This window comes from Drosophila persimilis, unplaced genomic scaffold (assembly GCF_003286085.1).
Source record: "Drosophila persimilis strain 14011-0111.01,24,50 unplaced genomic scaffold, DperRS2 tig00000124-arrow-pilon, whole genome shotgun sequence".
Classification (NCBI taxonomy): Eukaryota; Metazoa; Arthropoda; class Insecta; order Diptera; family Drosophilidae; genus Drosophila; species Drosophila persimilis.
This window is the reverse complement of record NW_020825294.1, coordinates 10,213,919-10,237,505: the sequence shown is the minus strand read 5'-3', so window position 1 is coordinate 10,237,505 and position 23,587 is coordinate 10,213,919. Positions and strand designations below refer to the sequence as shown.

General features: G+C 41.3%; 2 protein-coding genes across 3 annotated transcripts in view; one reads left to right on the top strand and one right to left on the bottom strand.

Moving 5' to 3' along the window:
* Positions 1-23,587, top strand: part of LOC6596472 (protein sickie) — a 215,444-nt gene that overhangs the window by 19,181 nt on the left and 172,676 nt on the right. The window contains exon 1 of one of the 2 annotated variants that reach the window (XM_026987758.1): positions 5,375-6,342. The exons of the other annotated variant lie outside the window; for it this stretch is intronic. Within the exon in view, the coding sequence (XP_026843559.1) occupies positions 5,395-6,342 (948 nt within the window). The 5' untranslated portion in view covers positions 5,375-5,394. Of the gene's footprint in view, positions 1-5,374; positions 6,343-23,587 lie in introns of those variants that run through there. 2 annotated transcript variants of the gene reach the window in all.
* Positions 6,924-7,435, bottom strand: LOC6596240. The gene is made up of 2 exons (XM_026987764.1): positions 7,371-7,435; positions 6,924-7,307 (listed from the first exon to the last, which is right to left on the bottom strand). The coding sequence occupies exon 2, from the start codon at positions 7,279-7,281 to the stop codon at positions 7,123-7,125; it is 159 nt and encodes a 52-aa protein (XP_026843565.1). The 5' UTR covers positions 7,282-7,307; positions 7,371-7,435; the 3' UTR covers positions 6,924-7,122.

Sequence of the window (23,587 nt, the reverse complement as noted above, 5' to 3'; positions counted from 1 at the left end):
GTTTGAATAACATTTTGAGGTCTGGTTTGGGCTTGGGCTTTTGGTCTAAAGAAAGAAAGAAAAGCGTGCACTTCTCTAGAGAGGCTTTTCTAATGGTCAACTTACCAGCAAATCAAAAGCATTTCCAGAGAGGGGCAGAGAAGTTTGCACAGCGCTTTCTACGCGCGCAGAAAAGCGTCACACGAAGGGGGCAGGGGGAATAGAACTAGAGATTGAGTGCAAATAAAATGATGTCATGAAGTGCTGCCTGCCACAGAGATGGTGGGAAGGGGCGTCAGTGGCGGGGGTGTGCCAACTCCAAGCTAAAAGCAAACGGCCGTCGCCGCAATGCATGCTCCACTTTCCACTTTACGAGTATTTCCAGCCAGCCATCAGCAGCTCTCTCTCTCCCTCTCTCTCACTCGTAAAGTTTGCAGCTTGATGGACCAGACCCAGCCGACAGCACAAAACGTTTGCCACTGATTTCTTTTGCCCCCTTTTGACCCCCCTTCTTACCTTAGGTTTCCAAGCGTTTTTCCTTTCGGTTTTGGTGCAGCCCGCTTTTTAAAAGAGTTTTGTGACCAAAAGAAGGAGCTCTAAAGGGTATACGTGGTACTAGAGCAGAATAAAAATATACATCAAGGGGATTCTATCCGGCATTTTCTATGATTATGAGTTTTTCCTTTGTTTTAGGGATATTTGGGGGGTCTATCAAGAGGAGGAGACTACCATTAAAAGAAATTTCTATGAGGGAAAACTCTTGGGATTACAAAGAAAAATAGACGAAATTTCACTTTATTGAAGAGGAATATATTTATCGCTAGAATATCCATCCTCAGATGATTTCGACTCAATCCTTCGAATGGAAGGGTATCTAAAGCTTCGTTCACTGTAAAAATACCCTCACTTTCATGGGGCATAGGGAGGGATGGGACAGACCACAGCAACAGGAGAGGCAAAAGCTGCAATTACAACTCTGGATCCCAATGGGGGGGCGGGCTTACGGGTCGAGCAAGTGGGGCTTACGGAGAGAACTCAATGCACAAATCTTGACAAGTATTTTGTCAACTTTGACTGTTGGTTAGGCAGCGGGAGGCAGGAGGATCCCACGTTCCCCCAGGGTGTGTAGGGGGAGCATCAGAAGTGGCAAAAGGAGCAGAGGCAGCAGAAGGAGCCCCAGCAGCGGTAGAAATAGAGCCAGAACCTGCCATACAAGTGGCAGAAGAGGCAGCAGCAAAAACTACAGATGAAGTGACGCTCGGAAAAGTGTGGAAAACTTCACCTCTCAAAGTAGAAGGAAAAGAGGAAAAGTGTTGAACTTTAAGTGTTGCTTTGGCTTTCTCTTTGGGCTTCATTCTTTTCTTATTTCTTTCTCTGTTTTCTCCTCAGGGCTCCCCTCATTTTCCCCTCGTGTTCTTTCTAGTTTCGTCCCGTTTTCCCACTCCTCGTCCTTCTTTTTCCTTTCGTTTTCCCCCTCCTGTTCTTTGTGTCTTGTGTGTTGTCATAGAAACCGAAAGTGTCAGAGGATTACTGCGAAAAGGTGCTGCTGCTGCTGCCGGAACAGTGCATTGGCCTTGCAGCAGGTGCCACAAAGAGATGCCCCACAGATGAGCTCTAGAGATGGGACTGAGAGAAGAGAATGGCAGTATTGTACGTGGTGCATGCGTGATTTGGAATAAATGAAATGATTTTAAAGGCTATTATTGCATTTTGGCTTTAGATTTTGGGTTTTATAGATACTTTATTTCTACTGAGGAAAATGTCTGAAAATTTAGTAAAATTTAAGGAAATTGTTTCAGAAATTCTTGGTCTTGGAAAATGTCATAATAGACCACGGCCTTGATTTGTGATTGTCGAGGACATTCTGTGCCGATTCGTTTCCAGAATTTATTCGTTGATCTCCATTCGATCCCTCTACTGCAACTATTTGTGGCAGTTCCTTCTCTTACGATTGCCCCATATGCCACTAAAAATTGCACAAATATCTCTATAAAATTGAATCCTGCATCTTTAGCTTCATTTGCATTCATTCTGGCGCCTCACGGAACCATCTCTAATCCAAAGCCCTTGGAGCCCCTAGAGGCACTGCTATATACCACCGCTGCCCCTTCTTTGGGCTCTCCTTTGACTCTAATTAACTTGATTCAGTATTCCAGAAGAGAGCCTACAGCCCATAGCCTACTGCCTACTGCCATCTGCAATTCAATTAAAAATTAACATTTTAATTGCAAATTACTTGATATACTTTACGACGAGGCGATGCCGCACACCGACATCGAGCAGGCGTTGGAGCAAGAACTCCACTTAAATAAAGTAACTTTCTTTCTGTTATTTTTCCTTTTTTTTTGGCTACCTGCAAAAAGCGGAGAAGCACAGAGAGAGGGGAGTCGAGTGAAGGGGGGAGTGGAGTCCGGAGGAGTAAAAAGGAATTCGGAGAGAAAAGGAGCAGCAGTGGCAGCTGCAGGGTGCAAACAGCAGTTGGAGCTCATTTCATGCCGTTTAATTTTATCATGCGCCAACAATTATGCAACTTGTTGGTTCACTTCATTGGCAGGACCGGGACCAGGACCAGGACCAGGAGCAGGAGCAGGAGCTGGGTTTCCTCCAGGTCCAGAAGGAGGTCCGAGGCGGCCTCTTTTTATTTTCAATTTGTTGCCAATAAAACTTTTTCCATTTCGGTTTTCTCTCGATTGTTGTTGTTTTGCTGCTCTGAAAATTTGCTGTTGCTATTATTTCCTCAATGAAAATTGTTGGGAAAACTGTTGTTTTCCATGTGCCTCGTCATAGTTTTGTGAGTTGGCAAAAACAACAACAGGAAAATGTATAGGAAACACTAGGGAATGCGGTAGGAAATTAGCAGCAAAAACAGTTGGGAAAGCCATGGAGAAGCATTAGATCGTGCAGGAATTTTATTCCACTTTTTTCTAGTGGGAAAAATGTGGAGCTAATCAGAATTCAGAAAGCTTGTGTTTTTATTGGGGTTTTGGGGGAAAACCAGAGGAAATTATTCAAGGATCTAGTAATTATAACCGCCCAAAAAACAATGATTATTCGTAGGAATATAACATACTAATATTCAGGGAATTTTGAGCACTTTTAAACAAAAATGATAATGGAATCTGTGTCCATTTATTCTACGATTTATTTCGAAGGAGTGATGAATTCTAATTAGATTCTTTATTCATTCGGGTACTTATTCAATCGCTCCTTTCATTCACTCTATACTCTGCCGCTATTTTCCTTCCAAATTCTTGCCTCCACATGTACTATAAATATTCTCCTTAAATAAGTGCACCCCATCGTGGGAATTCCTTTGTTCTTTTTGCTGCTTTCCACTCAATAAATTCCTTGATCAATTTGCTGTCAATTTGTTATAGATATATCTCCGCATCGTGTGTCTCTGTATCGCTGTCGTGTCGTGTCCTGTCTTGTTGCACAACAATTGTTGCACAATTGTCTTTCTGGCAAAACGAGACCTAATCAATTGTGAAAGAGAAAACTCTTTAGAGAGCTCTTGTCATATATGCATGTGCATTTTGATGTAGAATTTTTCTGTATTTGATCAATTTTCCTCTCTAAATAAAATAAACGAAAATATTTTTCTCTTTGAAAATAAATGTCGCTTTGGATATCAATTTTCAAGTTCGTTGAAACAAATATTTTTTTTCTTAAATATTTGCAAATTTAAGTTTTTGAAGATTTTTTTATAGAATTTTATACAATAAGGAAATATTATTTGTTGTTTATTCGAAGGCAAAAAAGGAGATTGCAACACAATTTTAAAGTACTTTGATGAAATTTATTTATAATTGATTGTTAAATTTTTGTAAGGTAAAAATGTAAATTTCTATAAAATTTAAAAGGTTTTAAATGTTTTTTTTAGCGGCTTTAGAAATTTTATAGAAATTTTTCTATAATTTATAGATGAATTTTATAAGATATTCCCCTTGTAATCTGAAGAGCTGGCCTTAAATGGATTTTGAGAACCGTTCTAAGAACTTTTCTGCCGTTTTCTGGCTTTTTAAATCCTTTTCCATGAGGCTTTCTCGCCCCTTTTCAAGGTTGAGCCCTGGAAAAGTATGCGTGAGGGGACTCCACTGCCCTTGCTCTAACCCTTGAAGCACCAGTCCATGGCCCTTCCGTTAATTGCTTTTGTAGACAAATTATAAAAAACATCCCGAATGTTTGGGGCATTGTTTTGCGTTTGAGGATTGCCTGGAAAACACACACAGTTCAAAAACAGACAAAACCACGGACGTAACCATGACCATGAAAAAAGAGAAAGATGAGAGACAGAGAGCGAGTCCTTTCTGTGTGTCCTCGTGCTGCTGTGTCCTGTGTGTGTGTGTGCGAAACGGTGGGTCAGTTTTAATTTAACTTTGACATGCATCAAGCTCTCTCACAAAAATCCAATTACAAAACAGAAATACAACCAAATGGAGAGGGGGAAACCCCCTTTGCTGTTTCCTTTTTTTCGTGACTAGAAAAACCATTAAATGTATCTTTTTTTGTGCCATAAAGATGAAGATTTATGCAACCATTACCGAGGAAAATGTGTATTAAAATTTGAGTGTGCAAAGTGCTAGAAAAATCTGTGGAAAATCAACAATGAAATAGCGAAAGGAAATGTCCAGTCAAACGTTTAAGCAACGAGGAGGTGGTCCTCCGAAATCCGATCGAAATGCCAACGAGGAAAATCATCATCAACAGCAGCAGGAGGCGGCGGAGAAGCTGCAGCAGGAGCTACTGCCACTGCCACAATTGGGGGCCAAACCCAAGAGCCAGAGGGAGAATAAAAGCCAAAGGATCCTCCAAACAAAGACTGAAAACCAAAATCAAAATCAGCGACAAAAAGCCCAATCTTTGCAGGGATATGGCAACTATATGGAACTGGAGTTCATACAGGCAGAGGCCGCTTCTTCGGCGACCTTCGATGACCTGCCCGTGAGCTATGCCACCACCAGTGTGGCACCAGTGGCACCACCGCCCTATCGCGAGCCACCACCGCCCACACCGCCTCCGCTGTCACAGATACCCTCCAGAGAGTCGCGACTGTTGCACTCAGCACCAAACACACCCATACGTGGCAAGGTTGTTCTGAGCAAAAAGGAGAGGAAGGAGCTGAGCAAACAATTGGGCTTGGAGGATCTCCAAGGACTGCCCTTGGGCGGTAGTACCTCAGCCCAGTCGAGTCCGTACAAGGGAAGAGTCAGCGAATTGAAGAACTGTATAGCAAGGGGACTTTTCGCCACACTGCATAGGGGAACCCCCAAGGAGAGGGAGTTGCACATCAATCAGGAAATATCTCCGCCCCCGCCGGCACCAGAATCGGGCAACAATAATGAGGATGCGGCAGACTATTCCGAAAAACTAAAGAATCTGCCAGTTCGCCAACGAAAAGTGGCCACTCGTCACATGGATAACTACTGTCTGTTCGATCCCGTGGATTTTATCAACGACAAGGCCATGCGCTATCCCAGTGCCACCACCAGCACCAGCACATCCCATGGCCTCAGGGATCCGCTGTTCAGCTCGCGACAGCATTTGGTCTGCGAAGACGAGGACGAAATGGTGCCCGAAGTCATTTACGACAATGAGGAGCTGGAGCTCGAAGAAACGATCATTATTGAGACCTCTGCGTTGCCCGAAGCGGAAACCGAAGGCTGTGCCGAGCCCAAGGATGTGAGGATACACTTTGATCATCATAATTATTTCGTGATAGAGCCGGGAGTATGCACAATGGACATTGGGATCCCCAATCCGTACACGAACGAGCAGCTGGTGAATGCAAATCTAGAGCAACAGAATCTGGAGAAGCTTTTCCAAGAGCTGGAAAACCCCGCCAGCATGTCCAACAGTCAGGAATCAAAGGACACAGAAACCACTTCCACGGCGCTCGTGGAGTCCTCCACCTCCACAAATTCGGGCAGCTCAATGGGCAGTACTTCGATTCAGAATCAGGCACAACATTCCATGAAAAAGAAGTTGACGTTTCTGAATCTTTCACCCTTTCGTGGCGGAAAGAAGTCTGGCGATAAGTCAACCTTTGAACAGCAGCAGAGAGCCATTTCAGAGCTCGTGAGCACCGATCACATGCTGCACTTGCAACAATTGCTGCAGGAACAGCGCAGGGATCAGCGCTCGCACACGGTGCCAGTGCCCACGGAGTCGAATTATGTTCTATTTAATCCCGGCCCAGTGCCCAGTCGTCATGTGCAGTACAAAATCCGGAGATCAAGACCTTTGTCGACGCACAGCGATGCGGATAGTGGATTTTTGTCGCCCTGTTCCCCGGATGAGATGAGAGGAAATCCAGCCATACTGGTGCTGCAGCAATGCGACAGTGTTCAGGGCTATATTGAGGTGAGTTTTACAAGGAATTTTAGAGGTACATTAACTTTATCTAATATACAAAACTCTCGTATCTCGTTGAATGGGTTTCAACTTCTCCCAAACGTCTGAGGCTATTTTGATGAGATTTTTGTCTGGATTGTCTTTGTATTTTTGCATGAACAACGTCCAAATACTCCATACGAAATGTAAACATAATCAAGTATGTTTTGATCTATTTGTGCGTGTCTGTTACGTTTTTGTGACTGAAAAAGGTTCGCCCTGTTTCACATGCACAATGCCATTGGGCTGTGGAATGAATAAAGCAAGAAACTTGCGAAATAGTTGAGCAGAACAGGCGAACGAATCCAATAAAATAACGAAAATGTGAGTGTGAGAAGGTCGCAAGTGCGAGAATTTCAATCACAAAAGGCAGGATATGAACGAAATCAACAACGACCATTGGAATGTAGTTGAAACTTCACATAGAAAATGGGATACCTTATTGATATTGGAAGATATCGGTCAGACTGAGGTATTTAATATGCAATAATACGTGGAGATATTGTTCCCAGGCTTGCTATGAAAAATATGTCAAATAATTGGCCAGATTATTGCAGTAGATAGATTTACATATATTTTATTATTATGTATGTATATGTGCATTTGTACAAAGACACTTTTCAGATGTTTTCGAGTCGTGTTGAAAGTTGAACCAGCTGTTGGCAGAACAACCAATCCTTTTCCTGATTTTCTTCTGTTAGCGAGCCAAGGCAGTCCTCCATTATCCCAGCTCCCGTCTAAGATCAGGGTCTAAAACGTAAACCCTCCCCAGAATTGAGGACCGCTGGGGCCACAGCAGGAGTTGAAGGGACCATTGTAGGATCCAAAGCAGGGATCGTAGAAGCCGCTGGGACCACAGCCACCGCATTGGCACAGGGCGGCAGAGGGATAGCACGGATAGTTGCACATTTTGTTCCTTTAACTGGATCGCTGTCCTGAAAATATAGTTGTATTTCAGTTTAATATTTGTTGAACATATTTGTAATTTTTTAATTTACTTTTCTCGCTAGACACAAAAATAGGAAATAGGATTTTTTCGAAATATTTCCTCGACTCGTAAAACACTCCGCACTGTACAAAGATCTAAATGAGACTGAATGGAAATGTTTAATGCGCCCTAAGGCTGATATGAATGTTAGGCGGAGGCCTACTATATTTAAGGGAAAGTTGAATTTATCAGTACATTTATCAGTATACAAAAGGCACTTCTCTGAAAGGCTTATAGATAATGGCAGTATCTACCATTACGATTGAAAAAGTTATATCTAAAAGAGATTCTTACTGAAATTTTTATAAATATGAAGCTGTTACTTTGTTTGCTTATAAATGAAGCTATAATCTAACTATTTACCAAAAATCCTTGGAATCGGTTCCATTTTCTCTTAAGTTTTAGCATTAACATGCTATCCCATGACTATCCGCCAAAACGAGTTCCTTATCCTTTTTGCAACGCTTAGCATCCTCCCCTTTGCTCTTTGGACTCTTTCATGCTTCCCATACTTTTGATGTACTTACTGATTGCTTCGTTAAAATCCTCTTTAACCAAAAGTACACCCCTTAGAAGGCGGGGCTTATCTATAGGTCGTTTTATATATGTATAATTTCGTATATCTTAAGCTGGTAATCATTTTGTGGGTGAGCTGTTTCCTGTTTCCGATGTTTCCCTTTCGATGTCGGTGTCGCACACTTGTCGCACCATTTGCCGGCTCGGTTCACTTATCTTAACGAGCGAAAGGAACTTAACAAGTCTTATAATATGCATCTCGAAAGTACACCCCAGGGGAGGTGTTGGATTATCCAACCGACCACCCTCTGCCTCCCCAGAAAGCCACCCCCCAAAATCTTGCTTGAATTTCTGTTTTTGGGAACAACTGCAGTTTTCTGGTCTGTTGCAACGATTGAGATTTTGGGTGCTCGGGGGAGGGTTTTGATTGCATCAGGTTTTCCCATTTTCTCAGTTTTCTTCCATGACTTTTGCCCTCTCTCTCTCTTTGTTTTCTCTCTCTCTTCTGCTGCCTCCAGGGAGCAATCAATCGTCGCGTATTCTCGCCGCTGCTGCTGCTCGCTTCATTAGTTTTTCCCTCAGCCTGAAACATTAGTTTGATTGTGTGGCAGACGCCAAAGCCAAGTGGCAGACAGACAGGCAGGTGGGAGGTGGAAAACCCCCCCACACTCTCCTTCTCTGGAAACACCATCTGTGTGCCTTCCATCTTACGCGACTTTTAATGGAATTGAATTAAAATTGTTGCCATGGTGTTGAGTGGAGTTCTGTCGTAGAGAAAGAGTGAGAACAAATAAACAGGAAAAAACACGAACAACAGAGGCAGGGGTGTGCCATACATCGATGTGGAGTGGAAAGAGCAGGGGCTTTCCCCATTCCCTCCTCGAAAGCGCAGAGGCTTTTCCCTTCCATCACGTACTCTTGCCAGAGGCATTTTCTATCATTTGCAAATTGAAAATACGAGCGCTGTAAATTTTGGCTAGCAAAAAACCAAACGGAACAGATGAAAATCGAAGGGAAAATCTCCCCTCAGAGTCTCTCTGTCTTTGCCTTTAAGGCAATTTTTATCCCTAATGAAACGAGGAACGAAATGAAGCATACTTCTTGGCGCTACGAAGTGGCGCTTCCAAAAAGTGTCAAGTGCATTGCTTTTGCAGTCGATTTCCCACTTCAGAGAATGGGCTTCTCGGGGGAGGATGGGATGGTGCTTCAAAGAATGGAATGGAGATGGGGATGTGTATGGGGATGGGCATGGGCATGGTAAGGGCATTGGATTTATGGATAGCTGTTTGGGGTCAACTGCAAGTGAAGGTTCTTCAAACGGAAAGCCACTGCAAACAGGAACAGGCCAAAAGAGAGGGGGACTTTCACACAAACGGTAGTGGCAGAGGGGAAGGCCACTGCAAAGGAGATGTCAGAGAGGAGGACGGAGAATGTCCACAGGAGGCAAATGGAATGTAAATTGATATACACGCGGGGGGGCAAACAACAGGAGCATCAAGGACCTGCCAGAATGATGAGGTCCGAGAGGTAAATGTGGTGGACGTAGTTTTTGAAGGGAAAATTAGATTTTAGGGGAGAAAAATACTAGAAAGGACAGCGGGAAAGGTTAGTTTTTCATGAGATGAAAGGACCGATAATGATTACAGATAGAAATGTTGTGGAAGATGGAAGAAAAGGGAGATTAGGAGAGGACAAGATGTGACAGTAGATGTTGAAGAAGCATAAAATAGAAAGATAATCATAAAATAGAGAGAAAAAAAAATAAAGTAGCAAAAAGAATGTATGAAATTATCGGAATTACAAGGAAATTATAGGGAAACTTATATTGTAGATAATATATTTACTGAGTGCCTTATAGAGCACTTCTACGCTGATGAAGACGCCTAGAAATTTCTCCTTCAAATCAGAGTTTTTTGAGTTAAATCTCGAAAAATATATATTCTATTTTCCATTTTCTGTTTTCTATGTAAATTCCATTCCAATAATCGTAAGGGATATTCCATGATTCCATGAATAAATCCATATTATAAGGATAGTGTAGTTAAACTTATATTGTAGATAATATATTTACTGACGATTTACTTAGGCACTTACCCTACTAGAACGCATAGAAATCTCTCGACTAAGAGATTCTTGAATAAAGACTAAGTTTAATATGTTCCAAGTATGAATGCTAATTTATATATATTTAATATATATTTTCGTTGTTTCCTTTTTCCATTTTCTCTTTCTTAAATTCCATTCCAATAAACATAAGGGATATTCCATGATTCCATATCCGAATCGAAGCCAATTTTCTGCCTTATTTTCCGCACGAAAAAAAGGCGAATAAAAATTGCAATTCATAATTATCGTGTGTACAATTTTGCACATATGGTGTATCCCCAGATTCCAATCCCAATCCCAATCCCGGCAGCCCCGGACATAATTATAAAATGCATTAAACAGTCGAACAACATTTATTGCCTCAGTCATAAATCAAAAATTTATCTCGGAACGAAAAGACCCAAAAAACCCCTGATCCCTGGACCGTGACTCCCTCCCATCCCTTCTGGGACCCCACCCACTGCACACTCTCTCACTCTCTCTCCCTTTGTCCCCTTGCTGCACCCACAGCTCTCTCCCTTGACTTCTGGGACCTCCTGATAATCACCAAGGGAATGCAGCGACACTTTTTACAACTTATTGGACTAATCATCTGAGGAGGCAGGGGGTAACAGGGGGTTTCCATGGGTTTTAGGGTTTCCCGGGAGTGTGTCGTGCTGTGGGTGTGGGTGTGTGTGTGTGAGTGTCCCATAAAGTAGCCGCAGGACACGCGACTTGCCCAAATGCCGCCTGCGACTATAACCAGAAGAGGAAACAACAAATTTTTTGGGTGCAACACCCACCCACCCCTTTACGGAAGCACCCAGTGGCAGCATCCGCCGAATGTAGCTGTGGCCGTGCCTGTGCCTCTGCCTCTGCCTCTGCCTGAAGCTCTCCTGCTGCCTCCTTCTGTTGCAAGTACAACTATGCCTGACAGTTGACAGCTTAGCGCCTCGCGACAAATATTCGGCCAGTACGACGAGGGTCCATCAGGCAGCGCAGCGGAGTGGGTGGGTGAGTGGGTGTGCGTTTGTGTGGTTGCAAGCAAAATTGCATGCCTCAGTGCCGTTTTGCAATTTGCAATTGAGACTTTTTCGCGCAAGGAGAGGGGGGGAGAGAGAGCTCTAGCATGGAGTACAGCCTGCTGTTTAGGCCAAAAATCGTTGACCAACGCGCGACAGAGAGAGGAAGGAAGGGACTCTACTAATTTATGGTTATATTCCCCAGTCCCCAGTCCCTGCAATCGCTAGACGCCAGTCGCCAGCCGCCAGCCGCCGTTTGCATAAATTCCAAAATGTTTTTGTTTGCTTTGACTTTGATGGAAAGTGGACGAAGGACGAACGACGAAGGAACCACTAGATATCCTTCTCTTAGGAATACGAAATGGGAAACGGCATTGGGAATGCCCTGCCATGAAGGGGGTGGAATATGTGAAGTGGAAAACTTCCACAGAAGATGGAAAATTCTCTATCGACAATTACTGGATTTTGACTTTTGAAATTGCATCTCTGCTTTTTGGGAAACTGAGTTTTCATTTATGTGTGCTTCCATCTGTAAATGGAATTTTCTTTTGGTTAAAGGCAAACATTTATGGTGAAAATGGATTTTACTGAAAGAAAATGTGATTTCTGATTCTGTAAATCATGATGTTTGTTGCACTGGGAAATGATTTGGGTCCAGAAACACAAATTCAAGTGGAAAACGTTTCCTGTTCCGATTCCTTACGCTGAAATCTGACTGTTTTGAGCAGAGATTTCTTTAGATTATAATTCTATGGAGTGCTTTCCAATAATGTAGGTGTATTTGTAATTTCTTTACGTTTTTACTAGCTATCTCTACAATTTTTTATTGTAATTTTTGCATATTTTTTAATCCAATTTTAAGCCAGAGTTCTTCTTAGAATAATTTCAAAACGTTATAAATATTGAATATATATTTTTTGATGTAATATTTTATTTTTATAAACATTTTATGCAGAATTTAATTTTTTTAAAGGTTTGTAAAATGTTTTAAATTTGTAATATACTATTTAATATTTCTATTTATTACATTTATATTTGTTAAAATTATATTAATAATTATTTATATTTATATAAATTTGTATTTAATTTCAACAAAAATGTACAAAAATTCATATGTTTTGTCCACGAAATTTAAAACCCAAAACCCCAAAGGAAATCTATTCATTCAATTCACTTTATGATTTCATATATGAAATCGGTTTGGAAATTGCATTTCCCAGAACGCATTAACGAGAAACAGTTTTTCCCCCTAAGAGATTAAAAAACATTTTCCTGTATTTCCAACAATCGATAATTATGCAGGCAATGCCAGATGTAGATGTGAATGTTGATGTGGCTACAGATGTTGTCGATAAGAACCTGCCACATGCAACTGTCAATATTTTTCCCTCCGCCTGGGGCCTCTTCCCCGCGGCATGCCCCATTTATAGGCGCTGGATTAAGCCTCGAATTTGTATGGAAAATGCATATTTTCTTTCTTTCCTTTAATTTCATATTTTAATAATAATATTTTAATTTTTCTGCGTTAATTTTATGGCCAGACGTCCTTCGGAGGCATTATCCTTTTTCCTTCGTGGGTTTTTGGGGAGTGGGCAAGCGGAAGGAATCGGAATGGAAATGGTTGCATCCAGAGAGAGAGAGAAAGGGAACGAGAGAGAGCCACACATTTTAATGGACGGTTGCAAGCATTATTAATGCCCGACTTCTTGCTTGCCCCCGATGCATGCCCCAGACACACACACACACACCCACGTCCGTCATGTGACGTCCAGGACAACGACTTCTCTGCGGACTTCCTTATTTTCCATTTCCCTTCCATTTTCCTTTTCCGAATTGCAGTGGCAGTTTTCGTTCATATTTTTCCTGGCATACACTTAAAGTTTTCAATTTCCCGGAAAAGTATAACTTTTCCTGCAGGCTTTTGGGTTCCATTTTACGAGGATTTTACATGGAATGGACATCGGCGGAGGCGCCTCCGTTCCCTGTTGATAGGAAGCGAGGCGGCTCTGCTGCGTTGACATGGAGGCGCCTCTACGTTGACGTCACTTAGTGGCCACCGCAGGCCCGAAGACCTGCAGCCATTTTGGAGCAGGAAAATGCAGTTCCTTTCGCAGGAAAATGCAGCTCTCACTGACAGCTAAATGCGTTGCACTTATGCTTAAAACATATCAGACAGTCGACAGTCGCTCCTCCCCAGACACAGCACTCGAATGGAGAGGCAGACAGGGAGAAAGGGAAAGAGACAGAAGCCGCACATGTAAGAAGGAGATGGATTGGGGCATAGAAAGCCCAGTGGAAACGTGTTGCATGCCTCGTTTCTCTTTAAATACGAGAGTAATTTGAGGAAATGAAGGAGATGAAGAAATAGGTACCCCAGGAATGGAATTAATATTAAATATTAATCTTAAAAGTAATTTCCCAGATATTTTCTTATAAAGGGCCTACATTTATCCAACGAGAACCTCAAGAAATTAAGTTTTCTTGGCTCAAACGCTTCTGCTAACATTTAAATTTTTTTTTACCCTTAAAATTAAATGCAATCATAAATATTTGTTGTTTTATGAAAGCTGAGGAAAGGTTTTCGTGTGTTCATTTACTTCTTTAGTTAGTAGACTTTCATAAAATTCCATTGAAATATGCCCTTTCTTAGCATTTGGTAAATTTTGGATAGGTTTTGCCTTCAAATAACAATAAATATATTGAGTTTGAAAGGCGATTTCAGAGGATCTGAAAAGAGTACAAAAGGCGAGTTCTAGGTTCGAAAACTCATAAAGGAAGTAAAAGGTTTCTCCTTTTGGGTTCAAATTCACTGGCAGTGTATTGGTATCTGTAGATAATTCCTATTAAACTTTCATTAAGTTTTTTATGGAGTATTTTCACTAAAGAACCAAATTAGAAGATGCATTTCCCTTTGCCTTAGCCTTGGTCTTTGTTTTTCTTTTTCCTTTCCAGACCCACAAACTGTGAAGTTTTTTGTGCATTATTTAACAATAAGCTTGACAGATTTATAATGTCCCCAGTGCCTGTCTTCCTTCCCTGTCTCCTTTATTCTTTCCATTTCTGTTTCTGTAGATGTTGCTTCTTTCTCTTCCTACTAATTTTTCTAGTCTTCTTTTAGTTCCCTTTTGAGTTCTGTTTTATCCAAAAAGAGGCCATGCATCAAGGCCACAAAGTGTGTTGGAAAATGGTAGAAAAGTTTCCGTTTTTGTTGCTTATGTGGGGGATAATCGGTGGAAAGGAAAGTTCTCTGTCCAATGGAAAATCCCGCTATAGGAGCTGCCTTTTCTCTAGCCCCTTCTCTGGCGCCTCTGTTGCCTGTGTGAAAAATGATAGCCATAATTTTTGGCTACTAACCAGCCTGGGCAGCAGGCAGCCGGCAGCAGCTTCCTTCACGGAGCACAGGCCTGCACTTTGTTCGCACTCCTTTCTCGGCATCCTTTCTTGCTTAACGAGTCCAGGGGTCTCCTTTACGAAGGATGCGAATATATATAGTCGCCTTTCATCGCTTAATGCATACTTTAAACGGCTTTGCAACAGCAGCAGGAGCCGCACCGAGTGTTTTTGGATGCCGCATTTTTCGGCTTATTGGGAAATTTATTTATTAAAATTTTACTCGAAGCCAAAGCCAGAGCCAAAGCCGAAGGCTGTTTCCTGCTTCCTGTGTCCTGTTGTTTGTTTAACTAATTAAAAAGTTTTGGTCTTTTCGAAAAATATGCAATTAATTTGTGCAACTTTTCTTTGGGAAAATGCACTGCACTTCACATAAAATAATTGCATTGTTTCTGTGCATTTCTTGTGATTTTCTCTAAAAGAAAATATAGAGAATTTTCTTCATGCAATTATTTACATTTTCTTTGGTGCATAACGATTTTACCCACCCTTTTTTCCCTCCCCCCCCTAAGATGCATTCCATAGCTGCTTTGGCTCTCATATTTCGTATCTTTTTGCTGCTGTTTGTATCTTTTTGTGACTGCTACTTCTGTTTGTATCCTTGCCTGCGATTTTGTTGCATCTTTTGTGCATTTGAAAGGTAAAAAAACATGGCAGCAAATAAATCTGGTGAAGACTTCGTTCTGCCAGAAGGCAGAAGGAAAAAATGGGGAGATAAAGTTTTCCCCTCACCAGAAAAAGAAGCTTAAAAACGGTTTATGTTCATAAATGGGCAAGAAGTCTTGATGTTTCTGAGGAATACCCTCAAAGCATTTTGGGGTATGATGGCTTTGGAATTTCAGGCAAATTGTTCACGAAATTTCAATCAATTTAAATGCTGCTACAGATTATTTTTATATTTATGTTTACTGTTTTTGACGGGCAATGCAATTTGAAAGCAATTATTATTCCTTGAAACTCTTATGATGTCTTTAGAAGCGTTTGATGTTATTTAATTAATATTCTTTAGGATCTCTTACATAAATACATCAATTAATTTTTTTGGTTCTTTTATTATATTTACGTAAGTACTTTATGTTGTTTTATTTAAGAGTATTTTTGTATATTTATGTTTATATTGTTTGATATTTAGGTTCATATTTAAGTTTTATTCAGGTAGTTTTCGGCAATTTAGCTGGTATTTTTTTTATCCCTTAGATTTGTTTTTAATATTTTTGGTAGTTTGAGGTATTTTTGAGTACGTTTATACTTTCAGGTTATTTTTTGGTATTCCATCGGTTTTTTTTTATTATTAAGATTTTCCTGGTAGTTTAAGGGTATTTTAAGAGTATTCTATTTGGTATTTTTAGTGAAGTTTTTAGTGTATTTTTTTTTTTATTCTGAGATAGTTTTAGTATTTTTGAATATTTTTATACTTGCAGGCTGGATTTTGAAAATCTACTATGAAGAATTTCATTTTCTCTCTTTTGTTAATCGTTTATTTCTCAGTCTTTAACTGATTTCTATGTAAGCTATCATTCTTATACGGTTTCACCACCACTCCATAATTTCAATCCCTTATCTCCATCGAACTGCTTCTATATTCTCATATATCCTCAGCATTCCCTACAGTTTCACATCCACATTCATAAGTACAATTGTTTGCATAACTTTTTGCTGGGGGCCATGAATCGGGGGCATGGAAAAATCTTTACCCAAAGCAAGAGCTACAGAACGATGTGTACAATTTGCTTCGTTTTTATCGTGCTCTTCTCAGCCTGAGAATCCCTTTGGCTCTCTCTCCGCGCTGTGCTTTTCCCTGATTAAGTTCTCAAGTTCTGGCTTTTTGCTCAAGCAGTTCTCTCTCACGCCCTCCCTCCGTCTCTCCTGCAAATAATAGTTGTGATAAATGGCATTAAATATTTAGCCTTAAAGAGCTGTCAAAAAGGCAGAGGGAGAGATTTGTTGCTAATTAGAAGAGACAACAACACTGCTCTCGAGGAATCGACAGAAGATGAATGGGCCCCAGACACAGAACGTAACCGTAGCCGTAACCCTAGTGATAAGACTTTTATATAACAAGCAAACGACAAACAACAACAAAAACAAGATGGGAGGGGAGGAGGAGGATCAGGTGAACGAGGAGTTGGCGGTGGAGGAGGTGTGGACATGGAAATTTATGACTGGGACTACTCATCCTTGTCTGCACCCAAAACATTCGTAATGCTCATCCTTCTCCTTGTTGCTTCCCTCTCTCCGCTCCAACTCCTGCCCCTTGTATGGGGCTATCAATAACGATTCATGGCCGCTTTTTGGGGGGTCGCCCTGCGACACAAATGCCATAAAACTAATGCCCCCAGAATGTGTCCCACAGTGCAAAATCATCATTATTTTGGGTGGTAAGGGCACAAAATATAAAAACACCGCCTGCGAACCACCTTTTGGGGGTTGTAGGAACTGGCAATACCCTTTTGGTGGTTTTTAAGCATGAAATATAGTGTCCTATAATGTACTGTAAATCGGTCACGTTCGGATTTGATGGATTTCTGCCAGAAGTTACCCAAAAAATGTCATATTTGAAAAGTGATATGTTGGGTGAGAGGCTTTATGATTAAGATCTTTGGACATTTTTGGTGGAAATATTACGAAAGAATCAAATGAAATTTCTTGAGACATTCTTTATAGTTTTTAATAAGTAAAGAGTAAAGGTTTTAAAAATATATTTTCACAGGGATTCCATATGTGGTCTATGTTTAGAATGGAGAGAGAATCATCACAGAATCTGGCTGATTATGATCTATGAACTTTCATTCTGGTATATTCCGAATATCACCCTTCAAAACTCTTCCTCTTTTTCTACCAAACATACCTCAAAACTTCCTTTGAAATTACCTTTCGAATTTCCTTCTAAAATTATTATTCAGTTTTCTTGCAACCTTCTTTTGAAAATCCATATACCCTATTTTTTTCTTTAGGGTTTTTTCGATGGTTCTGGAATCTTTTTGGGGGGACGGGACCCTTTTGTGAGAAATTAATAACCTGGTTTACTGCTATATATTTTTGTTGTTTTTTTGGGTGGCTTTGTTTTGCTGCCCCTGTTCTCCCTTTGTTCTCCTCCTAGGAAAGGGGGTTGTGTGTGAAGAGGATTTATTTGCCGGAAATAAATATTAGCCGCAGTCAAACACACTTAAGCCTACTGCCAGGCGACACACACATCCCAGAGACCCAGAGAGGGAGAGAGTGTCCTGTGTGCCATTTATAGTTTTACACAGGCTTAGAACTTGCTTTACACGCACGTACAACGATGCGAAAGGACCTCCCATATATCACAGAGAGAGTGCAAGGAGTGTGCGAGAGGGGAGAGGAGAGGTGGGGTGTGTACGCAAGGCGCGCTGATTCCCATAATTGATTTTGTATTGGCCTTCGATACGGTGGAAAACGGTTGCGAAAATTCTGGAAATGGAACCCCAGAAGAAAGGGGCAGAATGCATATTGAATTTCAAAGAGTTTTCCCAAGCAAAAGGGAAGGAATGCCATCAATCAGGGACTCTAAAAGCAAAATCGAATGGCAGAAGCAAAGGGTGTTGCAATAAATTTTAGAGCTAAGATTACACACCAACGACAGAGGCGCTGACAAAAGGGTTCTCCAATATGTGCTGCTGCTCCCGCTACTCCTCTTGCTGTCATAATCAAATTTGAACTAAAAATCAAATTAAAAATGTACTTTTTGTATTAGTTTTCCCTTTGAGCGATGGAAATTGTAAGCCTCCTCTCCCTCTGCTCGAAGATGTGTGTGTTTTGGAGTAGTTTCTGCTGTGTTTCTACCTGTAAATGGACCTGCCAAAACCCTCTTATGGATGGGACTTTTAAGGCCAGCAAAGGCTTAAAAGGGGGTTTATTTTGGTGGGCAGGAAGCGCTGCCTGAGGGCTGATTCATACGATGATGAAAGCAAGTGGAAGATGCTGGAAAAATGCTTAAAATATATTTTTGATACAATTTTACATAAGAAAATATATATCTTGATTTTTGGCACGTGTATCTCTAGCTGATTTCTATCGCATTTTATGGACTAGGGATGCAATCATATTACAATTTATCAAAAATAAAAAATAAATATCCCAATCAACCTCATAAGCAGTCAAAGATCAGTCGAAAGATATCAAAAGATTATAAACAGATCTGTCAAAGGACATGCGACTTTTGAGATCTTTCCCGAATATCATTAAGCGATAATCCATCCATCCAAATGATTGATCAAGCAATGACTTATGCATCAACCCTCGCGTGGAAACATCGATAGCAACCACCAAAAAACATCCTTTTTGGGGGGTGGGGGAGGCACATAACAACAAAGAGCAATCTGCAGAACATAGAGCCAGAGGGTGGTGTGGAGGCGGACAGCACACACAGAAGCCAAAGTCTCTCCCAAGGCTACGGCGGTGGCAACAAAATGTTGCACAGGTTGCCGTTGCCCCAGGAAATACATAACCAGGAGGATATGTCTGTTGCAGTCCCCTTTTAGAGGCTTATGGAGTGTTGAATCATTTTGTATCTCTAAACTCCATCCCTGTATCGGGGTGGGAAGGGGGATTGTAAAATATAAGTACTTGCAGGGGTTGTGTTCCCCTTTCTGTAGAGGAAAGGTATAGCAAATATTTATGCTCCGTTGAGAGACAGAGAGCTGTGTTATTAGATTTTAATTTCTTGCACCCATGAAAATGATTGCCTTCGGTCCACCCTTGTCCCTCAAAAACCCTCCTTTGAATTCATGGGGAATCCCTGGGCTAAAGCGTGCAAATGTTTCTGGCTTGTACTTCTCGTAGTTTGCATTTGATGTGGGTTCGTGCTCTACTATAAATTGTATCTGCGCTCCACTCAATCCCACACCCAACGGCTGCCGCCACTGCCACCGCCAGCAGCATTGTTGTGAGGTGTCATGGCCAGTAATTGAGTTGGAGTTTTTCCCAGGGAGTGGGCGGAAACCTTCACCCCCTGTGCTGCTGCTGCTGCTGCGAATACTGCACTTTGCAAATATTTGACTAACTGCCTTCGTTAAACAAGCATTTTCCGAGCATTTTTTGTTCCCGACTGCGACTATGCTGTGCAATGCTAATTTTCCCTGGGATGTACGTGATGAAAAGCGAGGACTTACGAAAGGGGGGGGACCCAGAGAAAGTCTCCAGCGCCTGGGGGGTGGAAAGCGTTGCTCTACAAAATGACGTTTACCAAATTACATTATTAGAAATTGATGGTTTCGTTTGCAGAGCAAAAACGGGGGGAGGAGAAATAAGAGTGTCAGCAGTTTTTTGGTTGAAGAATGTTTGAAATTGTTTAGCAAGTTTCAGGAGGGTTGGAAGAGGGGGATTTACAGTTCTTAGAGAGGGAGAAAGGCTTACGCAGGGCACGGGGAATGGTGGAGCCACAGGATGACTAATGAGAAGGGAGTTCTCCTACACCAAACACCTACTTCTGGCAGGTCTCTCGCTCGGTTAGGGGGATATTTAATAATATAACGAAAACCAACCGACCACATTTCAACAAACAACAAACAGTTCTTAGCCCCTTCATCGGTAGCGGAGTGGAGCTCTCATCGTAAGCCACATTTCAGCTGGCGGGGAAGGGGAAAAACCACCTCAAAACCTCATTTGGAATGTTTCGGTGGTTTGGGAGGAAGCAAATGCAAATTTCTGCAGCTCCCAGAAAATCCACATTGAAAAATGCACTCGGCTCTTGTTACCTTTTCTAATCCTGGCGCCCATTTCTCGCTCCCTTTCACCCAGTTTACCCCTCACTTTGCTCCCCGTTTATGTCCCCGTTTTCCCCCCGTACACTTTACTGATGCATTTACTTACTTTTTTAAATATTGAATGAAAAAAGCGCTGACGCCTGACGGTGTAAATGATGCTTTCAGAGGGGCAAAGAAAATAAAAGCTTTTTAGCTAGAAAAACTTGGCTTTTATCCCCCATATATGTATAAGAAATAAAGAAAAAGGTATTACCCTTTTTTTTGGCATAAATGTGGCATAGATTTGCATGGCAATGCGAGAGAGAGAGAGGGCCACAAAAAAAAGAGGAGGAGGAGTCTAGCAGCACTCGTACGAGTATTCCTATCGACTGGCGACATATTGCATAAAACGAACGGACGGACGGGGACGGCATTTGGCATCCGGCTGGGAGGTTCCGGTTTTAGTTTCAGCAGCAGATATATTTTTCTGCGTTTTTTTTTCGGACAGTGGCAATAAAAATGAATGCCAGGAAGAACTATTCCCTGTGTCCCGTTGATAAAAGGACGAGTACTAGGGGAGGAGCAGGCTATGTAAAAGAGTCACAGGTGACGCCGCTCTCCTATCTTTCCTCTCCTCTATTTCGTTCTGTTTCGTACTTCTTTTCTTAATTGTTTTGCTTTGTTTTTGTCGTTCGTTTATCTATCAGCGACAGGATTTTTGGAAAAGCCTGCCACTTGCACACTATTAATCAACTTGATGGGGCGACCTGCTGCCCTCCTCCTCGAGTGGAATTCCCCCAGCGACTGCCAGTGCTTTTGTTTATAATTAATGTGAAACCTGTGTGTGTGTGTGTGTGTGTGTGTGTATATGCAAATGCCCCTTGAGACGTGGAGTGTCCTTAGCCCTCCCCTGATACCGTCGGTGTACTTGTTAATGAAACGTCATCAAGTTTTTGATGGTCTGGATGGTTCTGCCTCGCTTCTTGGCTGAACGGCAGCCAATCTAACTTGCAGCTAAACTTAATAGACACTTTTCCCAGATAATTTTCCCGAAAGTGCAACGATAAAGTTTTTCATTAATCTTTTTCTTGTTGCCCTCAACTTTAATCTTTAGCCGAAAACTGTACCGCAGCGTCATTTACAACGTTTGCCACTGGGCGGGGCACCAGAGCCACAATTAAATTGAATTAACTTGGCAGTACAAAGGGGGGAGGGGAATGCCACCTGAGGTTCTCCTACCATGGAATGGGGGGGTCGGGCTTTGCCGCTTGTCAAATTGATATTTGATTCATGACCAAAGCATTTGTCAAGTCATTCATCTCTCAGCCAGAACCAAAAAACCTCATGCGCGTTTCCTTTGGATCTCGTCCTTCTACTGTCACCCACACTCTTCTGTCTTTACTTTTTACGGGCTCCTTTTGTCGGACTTACTGTTTTTACTGGCTCCACTTTTCCAGAAAGTGATGAATGGAGAAGTGTTAACGTTTGAGGCAGCCATTGAGTGAGCTTCTTACTGTGATTTCTCTTACCTTCTAGAGCTGGGTGGCGTGAGAGTCCATTTGCTAAGGGAGAAATACCTACTCTTTTATAGATATTTTAAAGTATATTTCGGTATTATGTTGGGTACTTTTGGGTATAATTTCGCTTTTAAAGGTGTATTAGCCAAATGATGAATAAATTATTTCATTATGCAGTATTTTTTCGGAATTTGCAGTATTATTGCCATTTATTGGGATTTTTCCACTTTTTCTGTATTTTTTGGAACTTTTAGTATTTTTCGAAATGTTTAGTATTTTTGTCGATACATATTTTTCAATATTGTTGAAAAGTACATTAGACAAGAGATAAATAGATAATTAATTAAACTTATTTTGTTATTTTCCTGTATTTTATTTAGTATTTTTCCGGAATTATTTTAGTTTTGAATGCATAAAAAGGCCATATATTTGTTTATGGATATACGATTATGTTAGTGTGCACTTAAGTAGGGTTTTCATCAAAGTTTGCATGGGAAAACCATTTAGTTCTCTGACTAATAGGGTTTAAATCACCATTTCGTTCAAAAAGGGATGTTAAATTTCGAATTAAATGAGTGATAATTAGTTTCATGATTTATTTCACAATATTTTCTAGAAAAATCTATTGATTGCCATCTCTAATCTCCGTATATGTCATCTTTTGTTGCTCCTTTTGTTTCCCTCTAAATCCAAGAGTATCTTTGCGGTCTCCCATTGGCTTTGATTGCTCTCTGATTTCTTACTTTAGATAAATGGATATATTTCTCGTTGATTTCACTTAAGCGTCGCCGCGGACCACAAGCCCCAGTACATATTAGGAGCCATGCCATGGGCCAGGACCTGTATGCGTCCCTTTGGGGCGTCCTTCTGGTTATGCCTTCTCATCTGCAAATCATCATCATCATCATCGTCCAGGAGGAGGCCTCCTCTCGTCTCCTGTGACGTGGGGCTTTCGTGTTTGGTAACACGGGCACGTAATAATCAAAAAAGTAGAAAGAAACGAAAGGAATCCAAAAAAGAAAAGGTTTACATTTCATTCCTGCACGATTTGTCAAGTCAGCGGGAATCGTGAGCGGCCTATCAGCCGCGCAGCCGTGTCGTGTGGCATAAAATTGAAAAATTACTTTGCGTGCCACAAACGGAACGAACTTATAAGAAAGTCATATCTGAAAATATTCCCTCTTGTGCCCGTCCTGTGATTTGTGGTCGAATTAAACGCAAACTTACCTTTCAAACAGCACGCTGATAACTTGGCCAACAAGCCGCAGGTGCCAGGAACAGGAAAATCCCACTGAAAGGGTGGGGAAAATACCTCCGACGGAATGGGAAAACTACCTCCGACAGAATGGGAAAACTACCTCCGAAAGAGTGGAAAAAGAGGGGAAAAGAGCCTACTGGGAGATGGTAGTGGGAAGAGCGGGGGCATAGAGAGCCTCTGCTGGACTCTCTGGCCAAATTGTAGTGCAAATATTTTTGTTGTTTTCCGCTTTGGCACTTGAAATTGTTTTTGGGGGTTAATTAAGGACGCTTCTCGGTTATTTGGGTGGTGTGTAAATAGTTGTATTTTCAACGGGAAAATGGGAAAGTTAATGGAAATTCAAATAAACTTGTTTTCCGAATGATTGTTGTGGGAGTGTTTTAGCTATTTAGGTGTTTGAAAATGGGCAGAGGCAATGGGGATGTGCTTCAGCTAATGAAAGGATATGCTCTGGGTAGTAAATGGGTACCACATAGAAGGGATACTTAATGAGTGGGTGATATTAGATTACCTGAAAGAGTAAGAAAATGTCCAAATAGGACATTCAAATGTAGGACTTTTCAATAGGAAAATATACAGAAATTCCTATTCTACGTGATTGTATTTCTCGGTGAATTTAAGAGTTTTTTATCTTTTTTTTTCTCATATTTCTATAGGGTTTCTCTCCAGTTGTTATATTTTTATATATGTATGCTGTATACAATTTCAATGAAAGATCGTATAAATTCAGAACT